The sequence below is a fragment of the Drosophila hydei genome, unplaced genomic scaffold, assembly GCF_003285905.1.
Source record: "Drosophila hydei strain 15085-1641.00,03,60 unplaced genomic scaffold, DhydRS2 tig00008127-arrow-arrow-pilon, whole genome shotgun sequence".
In the NCBI taxonomy this organism is placed as follows: Eukaryota; Metazoa; Arthropoda; class Insecta; order Diptera; family Drosophilidae; genus Drosophila; species Drosophila hydei.
Window position 1 is genome coordinate 345337 of NW_022045837.1, and position 18110 is coordinate 363446.

The following is an 18110-nucleotide window of genomic DNA, read 5'->3' on the forward strand; positions in this document are numbered from 1 at the left end:
GATATGGCAAGAGCATCAATGTTGCAGGTGCAGAAGCAGATGCAGTTAAAGATAGAGCTCAATATAAAGATATAGATGCTGCAACAGCTTGAGCTATGCAGATACAGATAGATATAGATATAGATAGAGATATAGATATAGATACAGAAATAGATACAGCTACAGACACAGCTAATAAAAATTACATCACACAAAGTCAGTTTCATTTAAAGCGTTTAAAGCTAAGTAACAATTTTAGAAATACCTTTGCTCTCGCCTTGATTCCATTTTTTAATGAGAATTCGAATCTCTGTTGGGTTCAAATATATTGAAAGCCATAAAATTGAAATTGAAAATCATCCACTGGCTGCTGTGTGCAATAATGTAAACAGCAAACTGTCCACGTTTAATTAATCAAAATCTATCACAAAATGTTCAGGCTTCGAGTTAGGTAGATGCCGACACCTCTCCCCTGCAGCTTTGGACTGCCTGTCACACCTTGTGCCTCAGTTTAATCGCATAGCCATTAACCCGGCAAATGCTAATGAAATGGTGGCAGTGCCTTTAATGAACAGACGCCCAACTACAGTAGACTACAGTAGCATGCTGTTAAAACTAAAGGCAAAATGCACAGTAAACACACACATACACACACACATCCAACATACACACATATACACATATATATATATATATTATAGCCACTGTCTGTGTTGATGTGTAAAACTTGCATAAATGTTGACCCAGTCGGGAACGAGCTGTCGGCTCGTCTCCCAAATTGAATTAAGCTTGGTCATTTTTTTGTTGTTGTTGCTGGCGTTTAATGAGAAACCCTCTTTTCCCCTCTTCTTCTTCTATTTGCTTTTCTTCTCTTTTTTTAATTTAACGTTGCTCAGGTCACCTATCAGCCGTACTTCATGTTGTACGGCGAGGTCTTTGCCGATGACATTGATCCGCCCTGCGGCGAGGATCCGCGTCAGCCCGCCTGCGTTACAGGTAAGCTAAGCATATATATATATATATATATTTCTACCATATTATTATACTGAATGTTATTTACAGGTCATTGGGTAACGCCTATAACAATGTCCATGTATCTATTGATTGCCAATATATTGCTAATCAATCTGCTCATAGCCGTCTTCAATAATATATTCAACGAAGTCAATTCGGTTTCACATCAGGTAAGCACATTACTGAGCGGTTTATTTAAGTATATTTCATTTAATTAAATATATTTAATATGTTATAATAGTTTTTACTAAGGGAATTATTGAGAGAAGAGGCGTTGCCACCTGGTTGCAAATCTTTTTGTCAAGTTGTTAGGCAAACTACTCCAAGTGGTTTTAGCTGACTTTAAACAATGGCAATGGGTTTAACTACTTTAAGTTAAGCAGTCTCTTATGTTGCGTAGCGTTGCCACCTGGTTGCAATTCAAGTTGTTTAGCTGTACAAGCGATAAGCTGACTTGAAGCAATTGTAATGTGATTAAGAACTTAAAGTTGGGAGCAAAAAAGCTAAGCATTATTTGGCTTTGTGCTTTGCCAGCTGCAAGCGTTGCCACCTAGCTGTATAGCGCGTTGTTAAGCCACTAAGCCAACTCCTTTTAACTTTAAACAATGAAAATAGCCAGAAACTTGTTTTTACTATTAACACACACACTCTCTCTCTCTCTCTCTCTCTCTCTGCCTTTTCCCTGCAGGTGTGGATGTTTCAGAGATTCACAGTGGTCATGGAGTATCAACAGAAGCCGGTGCTGCCGCCGCCTTTTATCGCCTTCTGCCATTTCTATTCGCTGCTCAAGTATTGCGTGCGTAAAGCGAAAGGTGAGCCCGGCATGAGCAAGTTTAGCTTTGTTCCCTGTGAGTGAAAAACAATCGGAGCGTGCCCCAATTGAATGAGAATAATGTACAAATCTCTATATCTTTTTACCCTGCTGCCGCATTGCTGTGTTCCGTCTACTACAACTGCTCTATTGTATATATATATATATATCTATTTATATGCGATTTCTATATAACTACTTTACTTATCATTATTATTCTGCTTGGTCCATCGAAATAATTGAATTGAATTGTGTTTGTTTGTGGCCGTCGATAGGATTGGAGGTGCAGCGGGACAATGGTCTCAAGCTGTTTCTCGAAAAGGACGATCTGGAGCGACTTTACGACTTTGAGGAGGAGTGCGTCGAGGGCTTCTTCCATGAGCAGGAAATCATATTGAATCAGTCGACCGACGAGCGCGTCAAGAACACAACGGAGCGCGTCGAGACCATGTCACAGAAAATCGAGGACATCAATCAAAAGGAGAACATACAAACGGCTACAGTACAGGTGTGTAACACACACACACACACACACACAGCGTTAAGCCCACTTTTTAGTTTTTTGTTATGCAAATTCACAATTTTCTTTCTTACACATTGATTTGGGTTTTATGCGCATTGACAGCCAAGCGAGCAGAGGGAGCAGTTGAAGCCTGAGCAGCTTCAGCCGCAACGTTTAAATTGAAAATGTCCATAAATGTGTAGACGTACGAGGGTCACCTCAACATATATATAAATTATTGACAGTCTGCTAAGCACGTTCTTATGACAACAAATGCATGAACGAGACTTGGGTTTGTTGAGTTTTTCTAAATGTTTTTAGCAGCATTTCAAGTATTCATAAAGTAGACAATACCTGGGATGGAAGCAATCAAGAAGATATGAAGTTAAAATATAAGAACAAGAATATGAGATAATGAAAATAAGAACTAAAGCAAAGAATTCCGAAGAAAAGAGAAGAAAAAAACTGAAGAAATCAGATGCGAGACTAAACGATAAAAGGATGAGAAGATCCTAAAAGTTGGTGAAGGAATCAAGTTATTTTTTCGTTCCTGAACGATGTTAGTGGTAAATTATATAAGCTCATTCTCTGACCAACTTGATACAACCTTTCATATATAAACATTTCTGCAACTCAGTTAAACGATTTGGTTCATAAACAGCTCAACAAATCAATACAACGACCCGTGCTATAGCTTGAATTCTTCATAAACAGTGAGCGAATCCAATTACCAATGGCATAACTGAGCAAAGACTATTAAAAAAGAATCGGTAGTTCAATTTATGAACCAGTTCAATTGAACTAGTTCCTTACAAACATATATCTTTTGTTCTTAATCTATTGAATAACTCAGCAAAGATAATTAATAATAACTGGGTGAGCTCTTGCATTCACTAAACCCAAAAAATGGAACCAGTAGTTCATTTGCATAACTAGTTCAATGTATCAAATATCATTATTAATAATTATGTTAGGTATTTTGTTAAGTGATTCCAAAAAAGAACCACTAGTTCATTTTATGAACCAGTTCAATTGAACTTGTTCCTTACAAACATATTTCTTTCGTTTCTAATCTATTGAACAACTAAGCAAAGATAATATATAATAACTGAGTGAACTCTTGCATTCACTAATCCCAAAAAATGGAACCAGTAGTTCATTTGAATAACTAGTTCAATTGATCAAATATCATTATTAATAATTATGTTAGGTATTTTGTTAAGTGATTCCAAAAAAGAACCACTAGTTCATTTTAGGAACCAGTTCAATTGAACTCGTTGCTCACAATTACTATTACTTTTCCTCATCCAACGCTGCCTTCAACCCTTTGCACCTGCATCAAATTCGATTCGCATTAGTTGCTTGCTCAACTTATGAAGCAACCCTCTCCCAAGTGTCAGCTGCTGTTCATTTGTATGCTGCTTCGACAGCCAGGACATATGACATCAAGCTGTACTTCTCTTCAGCTCTTCTCTTTTATTGCAATTGTTACATTGTTGTTCATATTGGGTATCTGTTCGTGTGTTTGTTTGCAGAACATTGAATTCCGTTTGCGCAAAATGGAGGAATCATCGGAGCAGATATTGTCGCACCTGGGCGTCATACATCGCTTCATGTCCGCACATACCACCGGCAATGAGGAGCTGCTGCGCGGCTCTGTGATGAACATTCCAGGTGAGATGCATCGCATGCGCACCATCTCAATGTCCGACAATGAGGGCAGTGGAGGAGCTGGAGGCGGAGGCGGAGGCGGAGGCAGCGGCGGAGGAGGCGGAGGTGGAGGTGGGGGAGGAGCTGCTGGAATTGCTGCGTCATTGGGCCTGGGCGCCGCACTCACTTTAAATTCACTACAGGTGCGTCTCAGTTGAATGCCTGCCGTTCACCTTAAACCTGTTGCCAATTGTTTTTTTTTTTTTGCTTTGCACCTGACCAGGTGAACAATCGACGGCGCTTTAATCGCTCGCTGACCGAAGTGCGACCGGATGCGTACATCTTGGATGAGGGCACACACTTTGAGGTGGTGCCGCTGCCCGAGGAACCCGACGAAGTGGCCAAGTCCCGCGAGGCGCTCAACGAGCAGATGGTGCGCAAAGCCTCCATGCAATCGGAGGCTGACTCCGATATTTATTTACCCCTGTCGCAACGTCCATCCACCTGTGACACGGTCAAGCGGACGCCGTACGTTACCGTGCGTCAGGATACGGGCGCCAGCACCGAGAGCAAGGATACCCTCACACCCATGGGCAACAACGACGATGATCAGACTCTCGTAGGTGGCGACAATTCCGACGATGCAGCGCCGGACATGACATTCGAGGGTAATGCGAATTGGCCATAAAGCCATAACTCTGTCCGGCTTTTAAACCAACTTCTTCCACTTCTGCTTCCATGTTACGTTACTTTTTCACTACTTCTGTATGCGTTTTCGTTTGGTACTTACCTTTCTCTTTATTTCCGTTTCGCTTAAGTTTTGTGTCTCAACTTGATATTTCGATTGATCTAACATATTTCGTCGCCTTCTTCAGCTGCCAGACATCGCGCTCTGCGTCAGCGCACCGTCTCGCTCTGTCGCCGCAATTCGGAGACGTATTCCCTAGCTGGCGCCGACATCAATCGCTCGCACATCAGCCTCAATCAGTTGACAACGCTCTCGCGTCGCCAGATGAGTCTCACGCACTCCGAGCCGGATAGCGATAAGGATGTGCCTCCAGTGCCACAGTCGGGTATGTTTAGTTCAGTTGTTGGCTGTTGTTCGCTGTAAACGAGTTAGACTGTAAGCGTTAAATGCAAACAATGCGCGCGCTCCTAAATTTGATGCCTTTAACTAATAACAAATTCATGAGGACGACTTCTAATCCAAACTAAAACATTAACTTCGACCAATCCAAGCTACCTAAATTGGCCAACATAATTTCGACTTAACCCACAAGAGCATATAATCTCGTTGATGTTGTTGTAGTTGTTGTTGTTGTTGTTGTTGTTGTGATGCATATACAGTGAAAACTCTAGGCAGTGAACAATGAAAGTTCCTTTGCGTGTTGATAAAGATGTTTGATGAAGAGAATTGCCAGGGAGATGAGAGGAAGAATAAACGATTTTAATTAGCTGCAGAATATTCAATGTGATATATATATATAATATAATATAATATAATATATATGAGTAGTAGTATAAAGTGTACTTATATCAATCGTATTTGATGTCCGATGTACGAAATTTCTTTTGTTGAGCAGACGAGATGCAATTCCTAGTGGCTTTCAAATTTTAAGCTAGAGTTTGTAGGCATTATAATATAGTAGCTTGACTAGATTATAATGGGGCAGTAAATATTATCCTGATAGATTTATATTTTCTATCAATAGTTTCTTTAATTTAGTCAAGTTCAATCTAGGTCTTATCAATGTCCGCAAGTTCGCTGTTTATGCGAATATGATCTTAATATAAAAAGCCCCAATCGGAAATAGACTATAAAAATAATCTTAATAAATTAGACTTCTATCTATATATATTCTATAGTATATTTAATTCAGTCTCTTCCTAGATATCCGTATCAAATATCTAATCATATAGTCTTAAGATTGATAAATATTTGTCAGGCAGATGAAGTGAAATTTAAATTGAGAAAATAAGCAAGTTGTTCCCAAGATTTAGCCAGCAGTACGTTAAAATGTATTTGTGTCGTGTTTAGGGAGGCTACAATGTACAAGAGATATACGTGTGCGGCTATGAAATATTTATAGGCAGTCATGGACTCCGTTTGTCAGCAGAGTTTTCACTGTAACACACGCTCATGCTCACTCTCTCTCTCTTGTTGACTCTCGACACACATACGCATACATAAACACCAACACCAACACCAACAGACACACACACTCGTATTTTGATCTCTGACGCATTCTCAAAAAATACCTAACCTCGAACTCTAGGTAAATCAGTATTGCATGCGAAACCCTCCAGAAATATATTGCTGAAACTGCACAGTGAATATACATCCATAACGGACGAGCTGGAGAGCGTTTGCCATTTGATTGCCTCGCCGACCGTCTCGCTGCAGAGCAACAAAGGTAAGTTGGCGTTGCTCCGATCTCCGATCTCCGATCTCCATCCAAACTCCCACATCCGATTGGCCCACATGAAAAGAAACTAAAAGCGAAAGCACTCAAAATCCCCAAAATTATGTAATCTGTTTATTTGCTAACCGGGCGTATGCGTAATATTCATTTGCCTTGTGCTTGCCAGCCAATCAAAGAGATCCCAAAAACAATACCTAAGCCTGCGCCTGCGCCTGCACCTGCCTCAGTTTCCATACGAAATCTTTGCTCATTAAACCTTTGGACATTTCACAGCTTCTCTGGATCGTCCCAAGACTGAGATGTCGCGTGCAGAGGCTGCTGCTTTGCAGGAGAAGAAACACTTGAAGGAGTGCGAGGAGAATGACTACAGAATATTGGAGGGTCTCTTTGAGGCACGTGGCTCCATCGATGCCAGTGTGCCATCCTATGAGGTAGGTGCTCCCTGATTGATCTCATTTGATATATGCTTCAAGTCTTCTTCTCTTCATCTTCTCAGATTGGCGTCTCTGTGGACTATAGTCATCGCTATCCGCTGCGCCGGGAGACAGCCATTGAGCTGTCGCCCTCCAAGCCAGCGGCTGAGGGAGGCGCCATTGGCGCCGTCATTGCGGGCGATAGCAGCGACACGAGCGGTGCGGCGAGCAGCGGATTTCAGCTGAAACACGAACGTCCCTGGCAGCGCAACTCGTCCATGGAACAGCAGAGTTATCAGTCGCCGCTGGTGCCGACGCGTGCCACAAGCGATTTCCTAAATCCACCCTACGACAGCAGCGGGCGGCTGTTCAAGAAGTCCAGCGAGAGCTTGCAAAAGAATTCCAGCACAGACACGGACTACTCGGCGCATCCGTATCGCTTCATCAAGCAGAGCTCCAATGAGACAAATACCTCTTTGACCGGCTCCTACAATGTGGACACGCCTTCGCTGACCGCGGAGCCCAGTTTGGATGCCGGCGATTCGCATTCGGCAACGGGCATTAGCGTGAGCGTTGGCGCTGCTGGCGGCGCTGCGCAGGCGCGTTATCAACCCAAGCGTACGGCGTCCGTTGGCGCTGCCGATGGCAGACGTCTAAGGGACGACAGTTCCAGCTCGCTAGATCTGACGCAGGCAGCGCCAGCATTGCCAACGCGTCCCATGCAGTTGAAGAAACAGTTTAGCATGGACCAGGGCAAGCCCTTGTCTGCGCAAGCAAGCGCCGAGGCGAGCAGCATAGAGGCAACATCAACGGCTGCCGCTGCTGGTGCTGGTGCTGCTGCAGCTGCTCCGGTTGCTGCCAAACTGATTTCAACGCTGAAGCCACCCTATACCAGCAAGCTGGGCATGAATGTGCTCAAGGAGAGTAGCTCCAGCACCGAAGAGTCACGCGATGGCGAACCCGTCTCGGCGACCACCTCCTCTTCGGCCAAGAGCAGCAGCACAGGCCTGGCCATACCACAGATAAGCACGCACCTGGTGCAGGACGAGATAGCAAAACTCTCCTCCAATATCAAGAGCAGCACTGAGTCAGAAAAGGATCCGCCATATAACGAAACAATGTGTTAACTAACTGTACATATATATATATAAACAATATCTATCTGTAAGCAATAGAGCAAAGTATCTGTATCTGTCTGTTAGTCTATCTGTATCTGTTAGTGAGTGAAAGCGGGCGGCATGAAGTGCGAAGAGGATTCGCCATTTAGCGAAACAATGTGTTAACTAGCTGTATATATATATATATATCCATACATCTATCTATCTGTAAGCAAAGTATCTGTATCTGTGTCTTTAAAAGTATCTTTATCTATATGTCTGTTAGTAATTGAATCCACCTTGTGCTCAATAAGCGTTGCTAGTCAACGATTACCAACAAAATTTTGAAGAGTAATACAAACTATATATACTTAGATATATATATAACTGATAGATAGAGCGCATATCAAGCTTATATATATATATACAGAAATTCACACTTGTCCAGGTGGAATGCAGAAGCAAATTTCAATGATTTTTGACAATACATAACACACAGATTCTCTGTATTTTTATATCAAATGTATTTATTTACACAGTTGTCAGTTTTTATTGTTGTTAATTAATGTACAAAAGAAGAAGAAGAAGAAGAAGATAGGAAAGTGAGGAACTGGAATAGCAAATCAAAATGCATGCATTTCACATACAACTCAAGCGCATATTATATATGTATAACTGTTTTATCTGTTTATAAACTCTATCTAACTGTTATTTAACTAAAATCGAAAAGAAACTAAAAATACGATTAGCTATAGTTCCAAAAGCATATGAAATGTCACCTGCAATTTCACATATCCAAACAAACAACATACCTACGAAACTTATCTAAGAAGCAAACGCTAAACTCTATAAAAAGAGATATATAAACACTTAAAGCAACTTGTTGTACTTATGCATTGCCTATATATATGTTATATATATATACATCTATATATCTCTACTGTTATCTCCTGCAACTTCTATATCAAATTTATATATATATGAGTGTCTGTGTATTATATAGTTAGCTAGTCCATTTTACTTTATTTATGTATGTGAGCATGTGTGTGTGTATGTTTAGCTAAATATTCTAGCCAGAAAACAATTTGTATATACATATATATAGATATTTTTTCAACAAAAGGAACTTGTTAACGTTTTGCTTCGTGTTAAATGCGTTTGTCATAATTAGTTTATAACTATTATTGCATTTTACTAGAGTTAAAAAAAAGAAATGAAAAAAACCGAAAACAATGTACTTATTGATTTTAAGAAAATTAAATTTAATTATATATCTATATATAAAAAGTGTTTTTAGTATGAGGAATTGTACACTTTTTCCATTTACAGCCATTCCCAGCAGTAGGCAAACCACTCTCAGTACTTCTTAGTTCCCTCCAAATGTCGTTGTTCATACCATACCAACCACAGGATCCTGATTAAGTAAATCCAAATAAGAATTCTATCATATCCTGGCCAAACAAGATCTGTATTCTTAGATAACCCCTTTATAATTTGATGAGGATCGATGGTATTCGTCCTTACGATCTTAACGCAACAGGTCCTGCGAAAATACGTAAGGATTTCGCCGAACTAGAGCTATTTTTCTTACAAAGGATATTCTTTATATAGCCATAACTGAGCCATATCCTTAAGGATCCTCAAAGGATATGTATTTTTCAACAGTCAGCAGTCATATCTATCGATTGGCATTCAAGGATTTTCAGAATTCCAAAAAAATTTTTCCTCAAATTTTTGCAAGGGATATGGTCGAAAAATGGCCGAAAAAGCCAAAACTCGAGGTTATCTTGGCCATTTGAAGGACAATTGAAATGTCCTTTGGACTCAAGGAAGCCCACGGCCTCCTCAAAAGGAATTAACATTTAAAAGAACGAAAGTCCTTCAATTGACTGAGTTATAAGGACTTCTTTTTTGTACAATAAAGCGCTTATTAATTGCTTGTATCCTGGCGTATCCTGGAAAATCTAATATCAAACTGATTGGGGTCACAAGGACTACCAACTGGCTAACTGACAAACAGGGTATTATGTCAAGGAGCGTCACCTAAGCTCAAAAACTCGAGATATTCCTTGTGACTTATAATTTATTCAACATTTCGTGCTATTATTCGCATGTCGTCTAAAATATTACAAGTGCTGAATTCTTAGATGACCCCATGATACTTTGATGATGACCAATGCGGGTTGTGGTCATTGTTCCAATGAAACACGCCCTTTCGTTCTGCCCAAGGATTTGGCCGAATTTGAGCTATTTTTCTATATTAAATGTGCAGCGCGAAAGTATGCAATCATTTTACGAAACACATGAAATGCACTGCTTGCACAGGCAGCGAAACACCAAGCAGTGCATTTTTAACGACATGCACGACAAATTGCTGACAGTTACGATACTGTAACATCCATACATTTCACTCCTCTGATAAGTAGCCACACATATCGCACCAAAATATATAATAGCCCATTTTGATTAGTTTTAGTCATATCTTTTACAGTTCCTACAAAAATTGTTTATTTAAAATGAATTTAATTAATTAACTTAACTTTCTAGCGTATTGTAAAAAACAAATCAAGTTTCAGAACTCTTCAACTGTTTAACTTAAAGCAAAACAATTAGTTAATACTTTCCTCACTTAAATTTTAGCCTATTTTTCTTCGTCGTTTTCAGTTATTTTTTCGTTTTCTTTCATTTACATTGTTTATAAAATCTGTAAGTCTTTTACGTTGCCATCGTAGCTTAAAAACTAAACAGTTATCTTTTCTTTTAGTAATATTTTATAAATATTTACAAATAATGGCAATATGGCTTGACTTTTCTGTGCCTCAAGCTCAGCTCTATATAAATAACATTATCTCAACTAACTTTCCAAAAAATTCCAACAATATCCACAAGAACATTCTATGCTTCGCGGCTTACAACTTGCACTAGGTTTTAGTTATATAGATACAATATCTATATATAGATATTTCAATCTTCACATATTCCTCTGTAGATTACTTGATCTAGAACACACCTGTTCGTTTATCCTTAACTTTTTTTGTTTTTGGTATTAACCAACTGTCCGTTGGTATCGATGCTACTTTTCATTTGTCGTAATGTGATGTACTTGTCTAAGGCTTAGCAATATGGATCACAATTTTTTGAGCTTAGTTATTGCCACTGTTAAGGTTCTCCGCTTCCGGCTCCACGGCGCCTTGATGCACCAGCTTATCCAGTTCCTCCTTCGTTGAACGATTAAAGAAGCCCGCCTGAAAAAAGAGAAACAGGGTACTTTATACCATGCCATTTGCATTCGGTTTTTTAGCTACTCTACCTTATACATGCCATAGGTAATGGCAGCCAGCAGCAAGAGGCCACCCAGTATGGAGAGAATCCATACCCAGATGGGCAGACTTTTTACCAGATGCTTCGATATGACATTTGGATCAATTTTGCGCCTAATCAGAAGCGAGCTGCCCGTTGGATCGCCCTCTTTGCGCACATTCAAATCGATGAGTATGGCAAAGAACTCCCAGGGATCGATGAGAATTGCATTCACCTCGTTCAGATCGACGCTGTAGCGCATATTCAAATTGATTGGCTTCTCTGGCTTGAAATTGTAAACGCGCATCACAGCCCGCAGGCAGATGGTCATCGTTGGATCCCGACAATTGAAGACAATGGTGCGATTCACTGGCAACTTGCCCTTGAAGTCCTCGCTGAGCAGTTCATGCGCCTTGACGTTCGAAATGCGCGCATATTGCTCTCGATTGGCAGTCAAAGCTTTCAAATCACGTCGCTTACGCGTCATGGACGCTGTAGCCACTGCATCCGAGTCCAACTCCTGCCAGCTCTGCTCCGTATGCCCACTGCTGCTGACATCATACTGCGCACCGTTCTGGCTAACGACGACACGCTCTTTGTGCTCACTCGTGCGTGTTGTTGAGATCTCAACGGCGTTCATAATAATCTGTGTGTTGTTCGGATCGAGCAGCTCAATGGAAACCAGCTGCGAATCGTATGTAGCCTGCATGGTTATGTTGCTCACATTGATGATGGGTATGGTGGCTGTGGAGCCAGCTATCTTATAGGCAACTGGAATATGGAAGACGAGCTCCAGGCCATCCACATTGCTGGGCCCATTGCTCTTGATTTCATAGTTGTTGACAATTACGGCAGAGTTCTTATAGTGCTCCAGATTGATAGCTTCATTGGTCTGACCACTGAGGAGATTCACAGGATTAGCATAGACTTAATATATAAATTGTTGTTGAGTCTTACCCGGATGCGTCGATTTCGGTGTACTCCTTGAGTGCAATCAGGCTGCTTAGCTTATTATCATTGGGGTTTAGCTCGTGACCAGTACTAAAGACCTCGGCGTTGATAGTCAGGGCACTGCCCGTCAGACTGCTCACATCGAAGCTGATGGTAATACTATCCTTATCGCCCTTGCCCAACGGTCTGCCTTTATTCAAATCACAGACCATGACCGCCTCGCTGACCTTGCAGTTGCCAGGTATTTGGGCAAAGTTCAAGCGACTCGAGCTCGTGACATTCAACTGTGGCAAATAAGCAGTTTCTCCATTGTTGGTCACCTCATAATTGATGCGTAGTGTCTTGCCACTGCCCAGAATATAACTCGAGCTGTTGGAACAGAAAATAGTTAAACAACTGACCTTTAACTGTTATTCAATCTTGTTTCTGACTTACCTCAAGTCCTTGGCAGTCAGCTTCAGATCGGCTATGCAAACATCTGTGGCACAGCCCGTGCTGAAGATGATTTTCTCTGTGTAGACCTTTGGATCATCGGGATCCACAGCCACACAAGTGTCACAGAATACTGAAAGGGAAGCAACAGGAGTTGGTGTTAGGCAAGTGATGTTTCGATATACTCATTTACTCTTCTACTCACCCTCGGAGTCTGGCACCTTCTTTGTCAGATCGTAGTGCATCTCCAGCTCAATCGGCTGGAATATATCCTTTTCGCTGTAGCGCACCTCGCAGTCAAAGACGCGACACTGTTGTGTGGTGCCCGCTGTGGCATTGAAGCTCAGCTCACTGGATTGAGATTGAGTAAATGTTGCACGCTTCAACTGTGCATCGATCACAATTTTCATGGCAATTTCCTGCTGCTGGGCCGAGCTGCCCTTGGCTGTTGTGGAGAGGCCATAGCAGGCCGTGATTTGAACACGAGTCTGATCTGGTTTGATTTCACGATTCTGAGAGCGAACGGTGGCCAAGATCTTGACCACTGGATACGCGCGATAGAGGAAGACGGCCTCGGCGTTAGGCGCACCCACGACAAAGTCGTTGAAGCCATTCCCGTCGATGTCGGAGCCACGCGAAAGGCCATGTCCGAACATGTGCTGGCCATACTTGGAAGGCTGCTGCTGTGGCGAGTCCAAGCGCTGACTGGGCTTATCCCGCAGACCCGTCTCGCTACCCAGATATATAAAGACAGATCCATTGCCCGCAAATGGAGCACCGACAGCAATGTCTGAAAGAGAAGAGGGCACGAATTAGTGAGACTGACAAAGCAGATGTAGAAGAAGCAATGGCATATAGATAAAGGAATTGATGCTGGAGATGAACTACGCTGCATAGTTGATCTCTGCTAATGAACTGATATAACAATTAGTATAAAGACCTTACTGATCTATACAGTCTAATGTAACAGTCTCTCTAAAGCCTCCGAGTCGAGTCTACTATAAGTCTTGAATCTAATAAAACATGGAAACTAATAAAACAAGTTTTTTACAAAGGAATTTCTATTAATTAATCATATTACAAAACACAGAGTTGATTCACTTGTTGGAAAAGTGAAAAAAGAGACTTGAAAGACTGATTGACAGATGACTACTAATCAAAGTCAAGAGTATATATGAGTGTGTAAATATACTACATATAATATATATACTATATATAAAAAGCTCATACATTATATAAACTAAAGAAAAATAAGTCAGAATGCTCTAGTTAGGAGTGCCCGACTAGGAGGAAGCTTCTCTTCCAGGCATTCTACACACATGCAGGCTGGGGCTGCAGTATGGTCTTTGCTATGGCAACTTAATACTTGAGACCCAACTGCGTCTGTTTTCCAAAGCAGAACTCGTATGTTCTGCATGTTGTATATATTTACATAGAACCAATATACAAAAAATCCACATTTTAAATGTTTTCAGGCTGACTCACAATATATTGTGTTTCCATTTTAGAATATCTGTGAATTTCTAACTGCTACGAGACAATTGCTAAGTACTGTCAAGTTATCTATGTAGCATAGTGTAGTAGCTCTAGCAAGTGTTCTATATAAACAAAAACAAGGCCATGTTCCAGTTCAAGAATTGCTGTTAAAGATTGCGAAACTTTCAAAAACATTTTGTATTGTATTCGCCTTGAAGCAGTAAGACAAGACAGTAGCTGCCAAGGGAACGGAGCAGGGCAGGTAAAATGTTCATTTAACCTGAGTCCACCTGGGTCCAACTTACCGTTATAGCCATCGTGATTAATGTCGCCCAGTCTGCTGAGCGTGGTGCCAAAACGTGCCTTGGCCGTCACAGGCGGCGGGCAGCGCAGTTGCTTCATCTCGAAATTGAACTGGAATAAATATATATATGCGTATATACAGAGTTTAGTCATCAGGAAACAAAAGCAGAGTTTTCGGCATTACTCACCCGTCCCTTGTTCAAGAACACGTAGATTGCACCATTATCGTGCGAGTCTTCGAGCGCGTGTTGTGGCCCAGAGATGATCACATCCGTTAGATTGTCCCCATTGAGATCCTCGGCGAGCACTGCATAGCCAAAGTATTCGCCGAATTGCTCGCCTCGGAACACGTGAAACGATTCGATGTTCGCGCCGTGTATATCGAAGATATATGCCTCGCCCGATTGCTCATTGGCCTGCGGGGCTGTGGCCACATACAGCAGGCGCTTGAGGTTTGTGCTATCGAAGTGGCCGGAGCTAACTGAATAGCCGAAATATGAATCATCCGATTGGGCCCAGTTCTTTGGGTTTGGTATGTCCGTTTTGTAGAAAACCTCAGGTTCGTAATCGATATAGTCGCCACTGCCACGTGTCTTGCGACGCAGTTGACGACTTGTGTCACGACGACTCGCTGACGGATCGTCCACCTGGTAGACCTTGCGATAACGTATGACCGAGCCGCGCCACGTATAGATGCCCGGTGCCCCGATCAAGAACTGCTCATCATCATCCGAGACATGAGCACTGAGTCCCTGCTCTGCCAGGATATAGAAATAATACCGATGATCATTGTCCTCCTTCACCTGCTCCGTCTTCAGGCGCAATGGCGAGATTTTCGTGACATTCTGTGGCTGATCGGCGAGCGTATCGGCCACCCAATAGCATATGCCGTGCATATGGTAATCTTTCGTCGAGGGCGCTATAAAGTGCGGCGCACACACCAACAGCTTATCCTCATCCCGGGTGCCACCGTCCATGGAGCCACCCAGCCACTGAAAGTCTCGTCGCTCCGAGTCCCATGTGTATTCCGTGTTCTCAATGTTCCGATTGCCATGGCCATCGAACACATATGGGTTGCAGGTGCCGCTCTGCAGCGAACACTTGTATATGGCGCCCGTCTCGTTGACCTTGCGCTGCGCCTCCAGCGTCGACTGGGCCTGTGGAGCGCCCACAATAACACTGCAAGCGAGAGAAAGAGAAAGGGAGAGAGGGAGCATTAGAGACTTGGCTTTTGCTACAAATCTGATGACAATGAACCTTCAATCAATAAAATTGACTTCAGCCAATTGCTCATTGAAATTAGTCGCATTCGATTCCAGCTAAATTACAGCTATGAGTCTTCAGTATAGACATAACTCTGCCTTCACCAACGGTGACCAACCAGATAAAAGACATTATCAGCGAGCATAGCTCGCGTATACTTGATAAACAACATGGGCAGCAGCAGCAGCAGCAGCAGCAAAATGAGCTCAAGTGTGGACGGCACAGGTTTAGGGGTACGGAGTCTAGGAGCATGGGGACTACTATCTTTTATAAATATTTCAGTAAAAAACTGTGCACAATGCAAACTCTGTTTGGGAATACTTTAAAATAAAGCTCACAACTTTTTTGAATTTATGACTGAGAAGCAAATAGAAGGGCAAATGGTGGAAACCAGTAAAAGGTGTGATAAACCTAGAAGGTTAAAAGGGGTTCAACAGGCTGCAGTTGGAGTATAGATAAAATATAACAGAGCGATGGGAACTGCTTGAGGTTAACAATAAGTTAAAGGGAATTATTTAATTCAATTAAATTCTATAAGCAACAATATTCATAGAATTATTAATATCATTTGTTTGCATTGTTCATCATGAACTTTATTAATAATAATTTTATTTTAATACATTTATTTATATTCATATAAGCAATTAGTTAATTCGTTTGATTTGATTGAGCCAATTAAATACTTTTGTTTATATGAAATAAAGTCACAGAGTAAAGCTTACAAATTTCTAGAAAAACTATGCCATACCTATAAAAATGTACTTTTTAAATTGTTAGAAAAGTTCGGTAATATCTGTAAATCATATAAACAGGCATAGGCAGAGTTTGCTGTATTTAATTTCAATATATTTTTGCATAAGCTTCAAAATTCTTTATAATTTGTACAGCATTTATTTGTTGGCGATAGCCCACTTATATATATACAGAAGTACATATATATAGAATATGATATTTCTACCTAATCTTATCAAAGAAAATCGACTAAAAAAGCTAGAACTGATAAAAAAAACCCGCACAACAAATTGGCATTGACTAAACTTTTTTAGCTTGAAAATATGAAAGAAGCAATACATTCAATTGCCACAAATTGAATATGCCTCATTCCACATTATACTATATAGAATATATGATACATAAGTGTACGTAATGCACATAGACACGACTACAAGTGTCTCTAGCTATATCTGCTTAGAAGGGAAGCAACGTACGTGCAATGCTAGAATGCTTCAATATTTGCATAACTTCAGCTTTTCGTGTTTGATATCTACCCCACAAAAATACACTGAGAAAAAAGGGGAGGCTTTATACTGTTCTAAATTTGTAAAGCTCTTACTTTAATAGTACCAAATGATAAATGATAAATGATAAATGATAAACTCTACGAACATTTTTTGTTTACTCTGCTTGCATTTTAGAACAAGTTTAAAGTGCTCGACTTTTTTCCGAGTGTAATGTAATCTCATCTACGCTACCCCCACTCCCACCCCATTCACACACACTATCTGGCCTTTCGCTTGTCAATTGATAGCTGCATAAAAAAAATGACTTCATCGTTTGTACAACTTATTAAGTTGTGCGTTATTTTTTTCATTCACTTTTTTTCTTTTATGATAGCCCCGTAACAGCAGCCCACTTCATCACTTCATTTGGCATCTCGCTCGCACGCCGATTCAATTTCGATTTCGATGATTCATCGAAAACTCCAACCTGTTTGCACTAACGACCGCGAGTGCGAGCGAGCGAGCGAGCAAGAAGACGCGCCTAGAGCTTTGAGTTTTCGAATCGTATCGAATCTTGGATCTTGCCAACGGTACACAACACTTACCCGTGCGGTCTCAGGCTGAGGCTATAACCGAAATATGACGCACGCACTTTCGGCATCACCGGAGCCAGTTGTGGATCTTTGATTTCCCTATTGGGGCGCGGTGACAAGTTGTAGGCGCATGCGCTGCCAGCGAGGCAGGCGACGACCACCAACAGCACCAACGCCACCTCTCGACCTTGCCGAGCCATGGTTTTTAAATATGAAGCGTTGCAATTTATGCAATCAATAAATGTTAGACGTTAAATGTTAAACGGGTTTATGTTATGGCCGATTATGTATTATCACAACTGCCAGCCAGTAACAAGCAAACACACACACGCACAAGGCACAACGCACGACGCGATACACACAAATAGTCAATAATTTGTGCTCCGATTACAAGCGCCTCGAACGAATGTCTAAACTCGACTGAAAAGCTGTTCGCAGCGGCAGTAACCGTCGCAGCGCAGCACGCAGGTAGCTTTTTGAGCGTGCGCTGTGCTGGAAACCACTCTCACTCGTTTGCACTCGTTTGTACGCTCACTCTCTCGCTCGCTCGCTCTTGCACTCAAAACGTGACCGGCTTACTCATTTTACCGTTGCTTGTTCCATGCATTGGGCGTGAGGATGAGAGTGGAAGTGTTCGAATATGCTGTGTTTATGTTTATTATCTTTTCTCATACTTCCATATT

At 41.5% G+C, this 18110-nt stretch overlaps 2 protein-coding genes across 11 annotated transcripts in view; one reads left to right on the plus strand and one right to left on the minus strand.

The window, feature by feature from the left end:
- LOC111600901 (transient receptor potential cation channel trpm) overlaps window positions 1–8840 on the plus strand; it is a 90363-nt gene extending 81523 nt beyond the window's left edge. For 8 of the 10 annotated variants that reach the window (XM_023317248.2, XM_023317250.2, XM_023317247.2 and 5 more), the window contains 10 exons: window positions 876–975; window positions 1042–1163; window positions 1682–1805; window positions 2080–2312; window positions 3842–4159; window positions 4240–4624; window positions 4832–5029; window positions 6233–6370; window positions 6653–6810; window positions 6876–8840. In XM_023317248.2, the coding sequence (XP_023173016.2) occupies window positions 876–975; window positions 1042–1163; window positions 1682–1805; window positions 2080–2312; window positions 3842–4159; window positions 4240–4624; window positions 4832–5029; window positions 6233–6370; window positions 6653–6810; window positions 6876–7919 (2820 nt within the window). In that variant the 3' untranslated portion in view covers window positions 7920–8840. Of the gene's footprint in view, window positions 1–875; window positions 976–1041; window positions 1164–1681; window positions 1842–2079; window positions 2313–3841; window positions 4160–4239; window positions 4625–4831; window positions 5030–6232; window positions 6371–6652; window positions 6811–6875 lie in introns of those variants that run through there. The other 2 variants (XM_023317246.2, XM_023317255.2) reach the window with 2 other exon arrangements.
- A 1636-nt stretch (window positions 8841–10476) lies between these two features.
- On the minus strand, window positions 10477–17832 carry LOC111600912 (integrin alpha-PS3-like). The gene is made up of 8 exons (XM_023317274.2): window positions 17440–17832; window positions 14540–15530; window positions 14354–14462; window positions 12778–13362; window positions 12576–12705; window positions 12147–12509; window positions 11200–12088; window positions 10477–11134 (listed from the first exon to the last, which is right to left on the minus strand). The coding sequence occupies exons 1-8, from the start codon at window positions 17625–17627 to the stop codon at window positions 11033–11035; spliced, it is 3357 nt and encodes a 1118-aa protein (XP_023173042.2). The 5' UTR covers window positions 17628–17832; the 3' UTR covers window positions 10477–11032.
- Window positions 17833–18110: the final 278 nt, after the last annotated feature.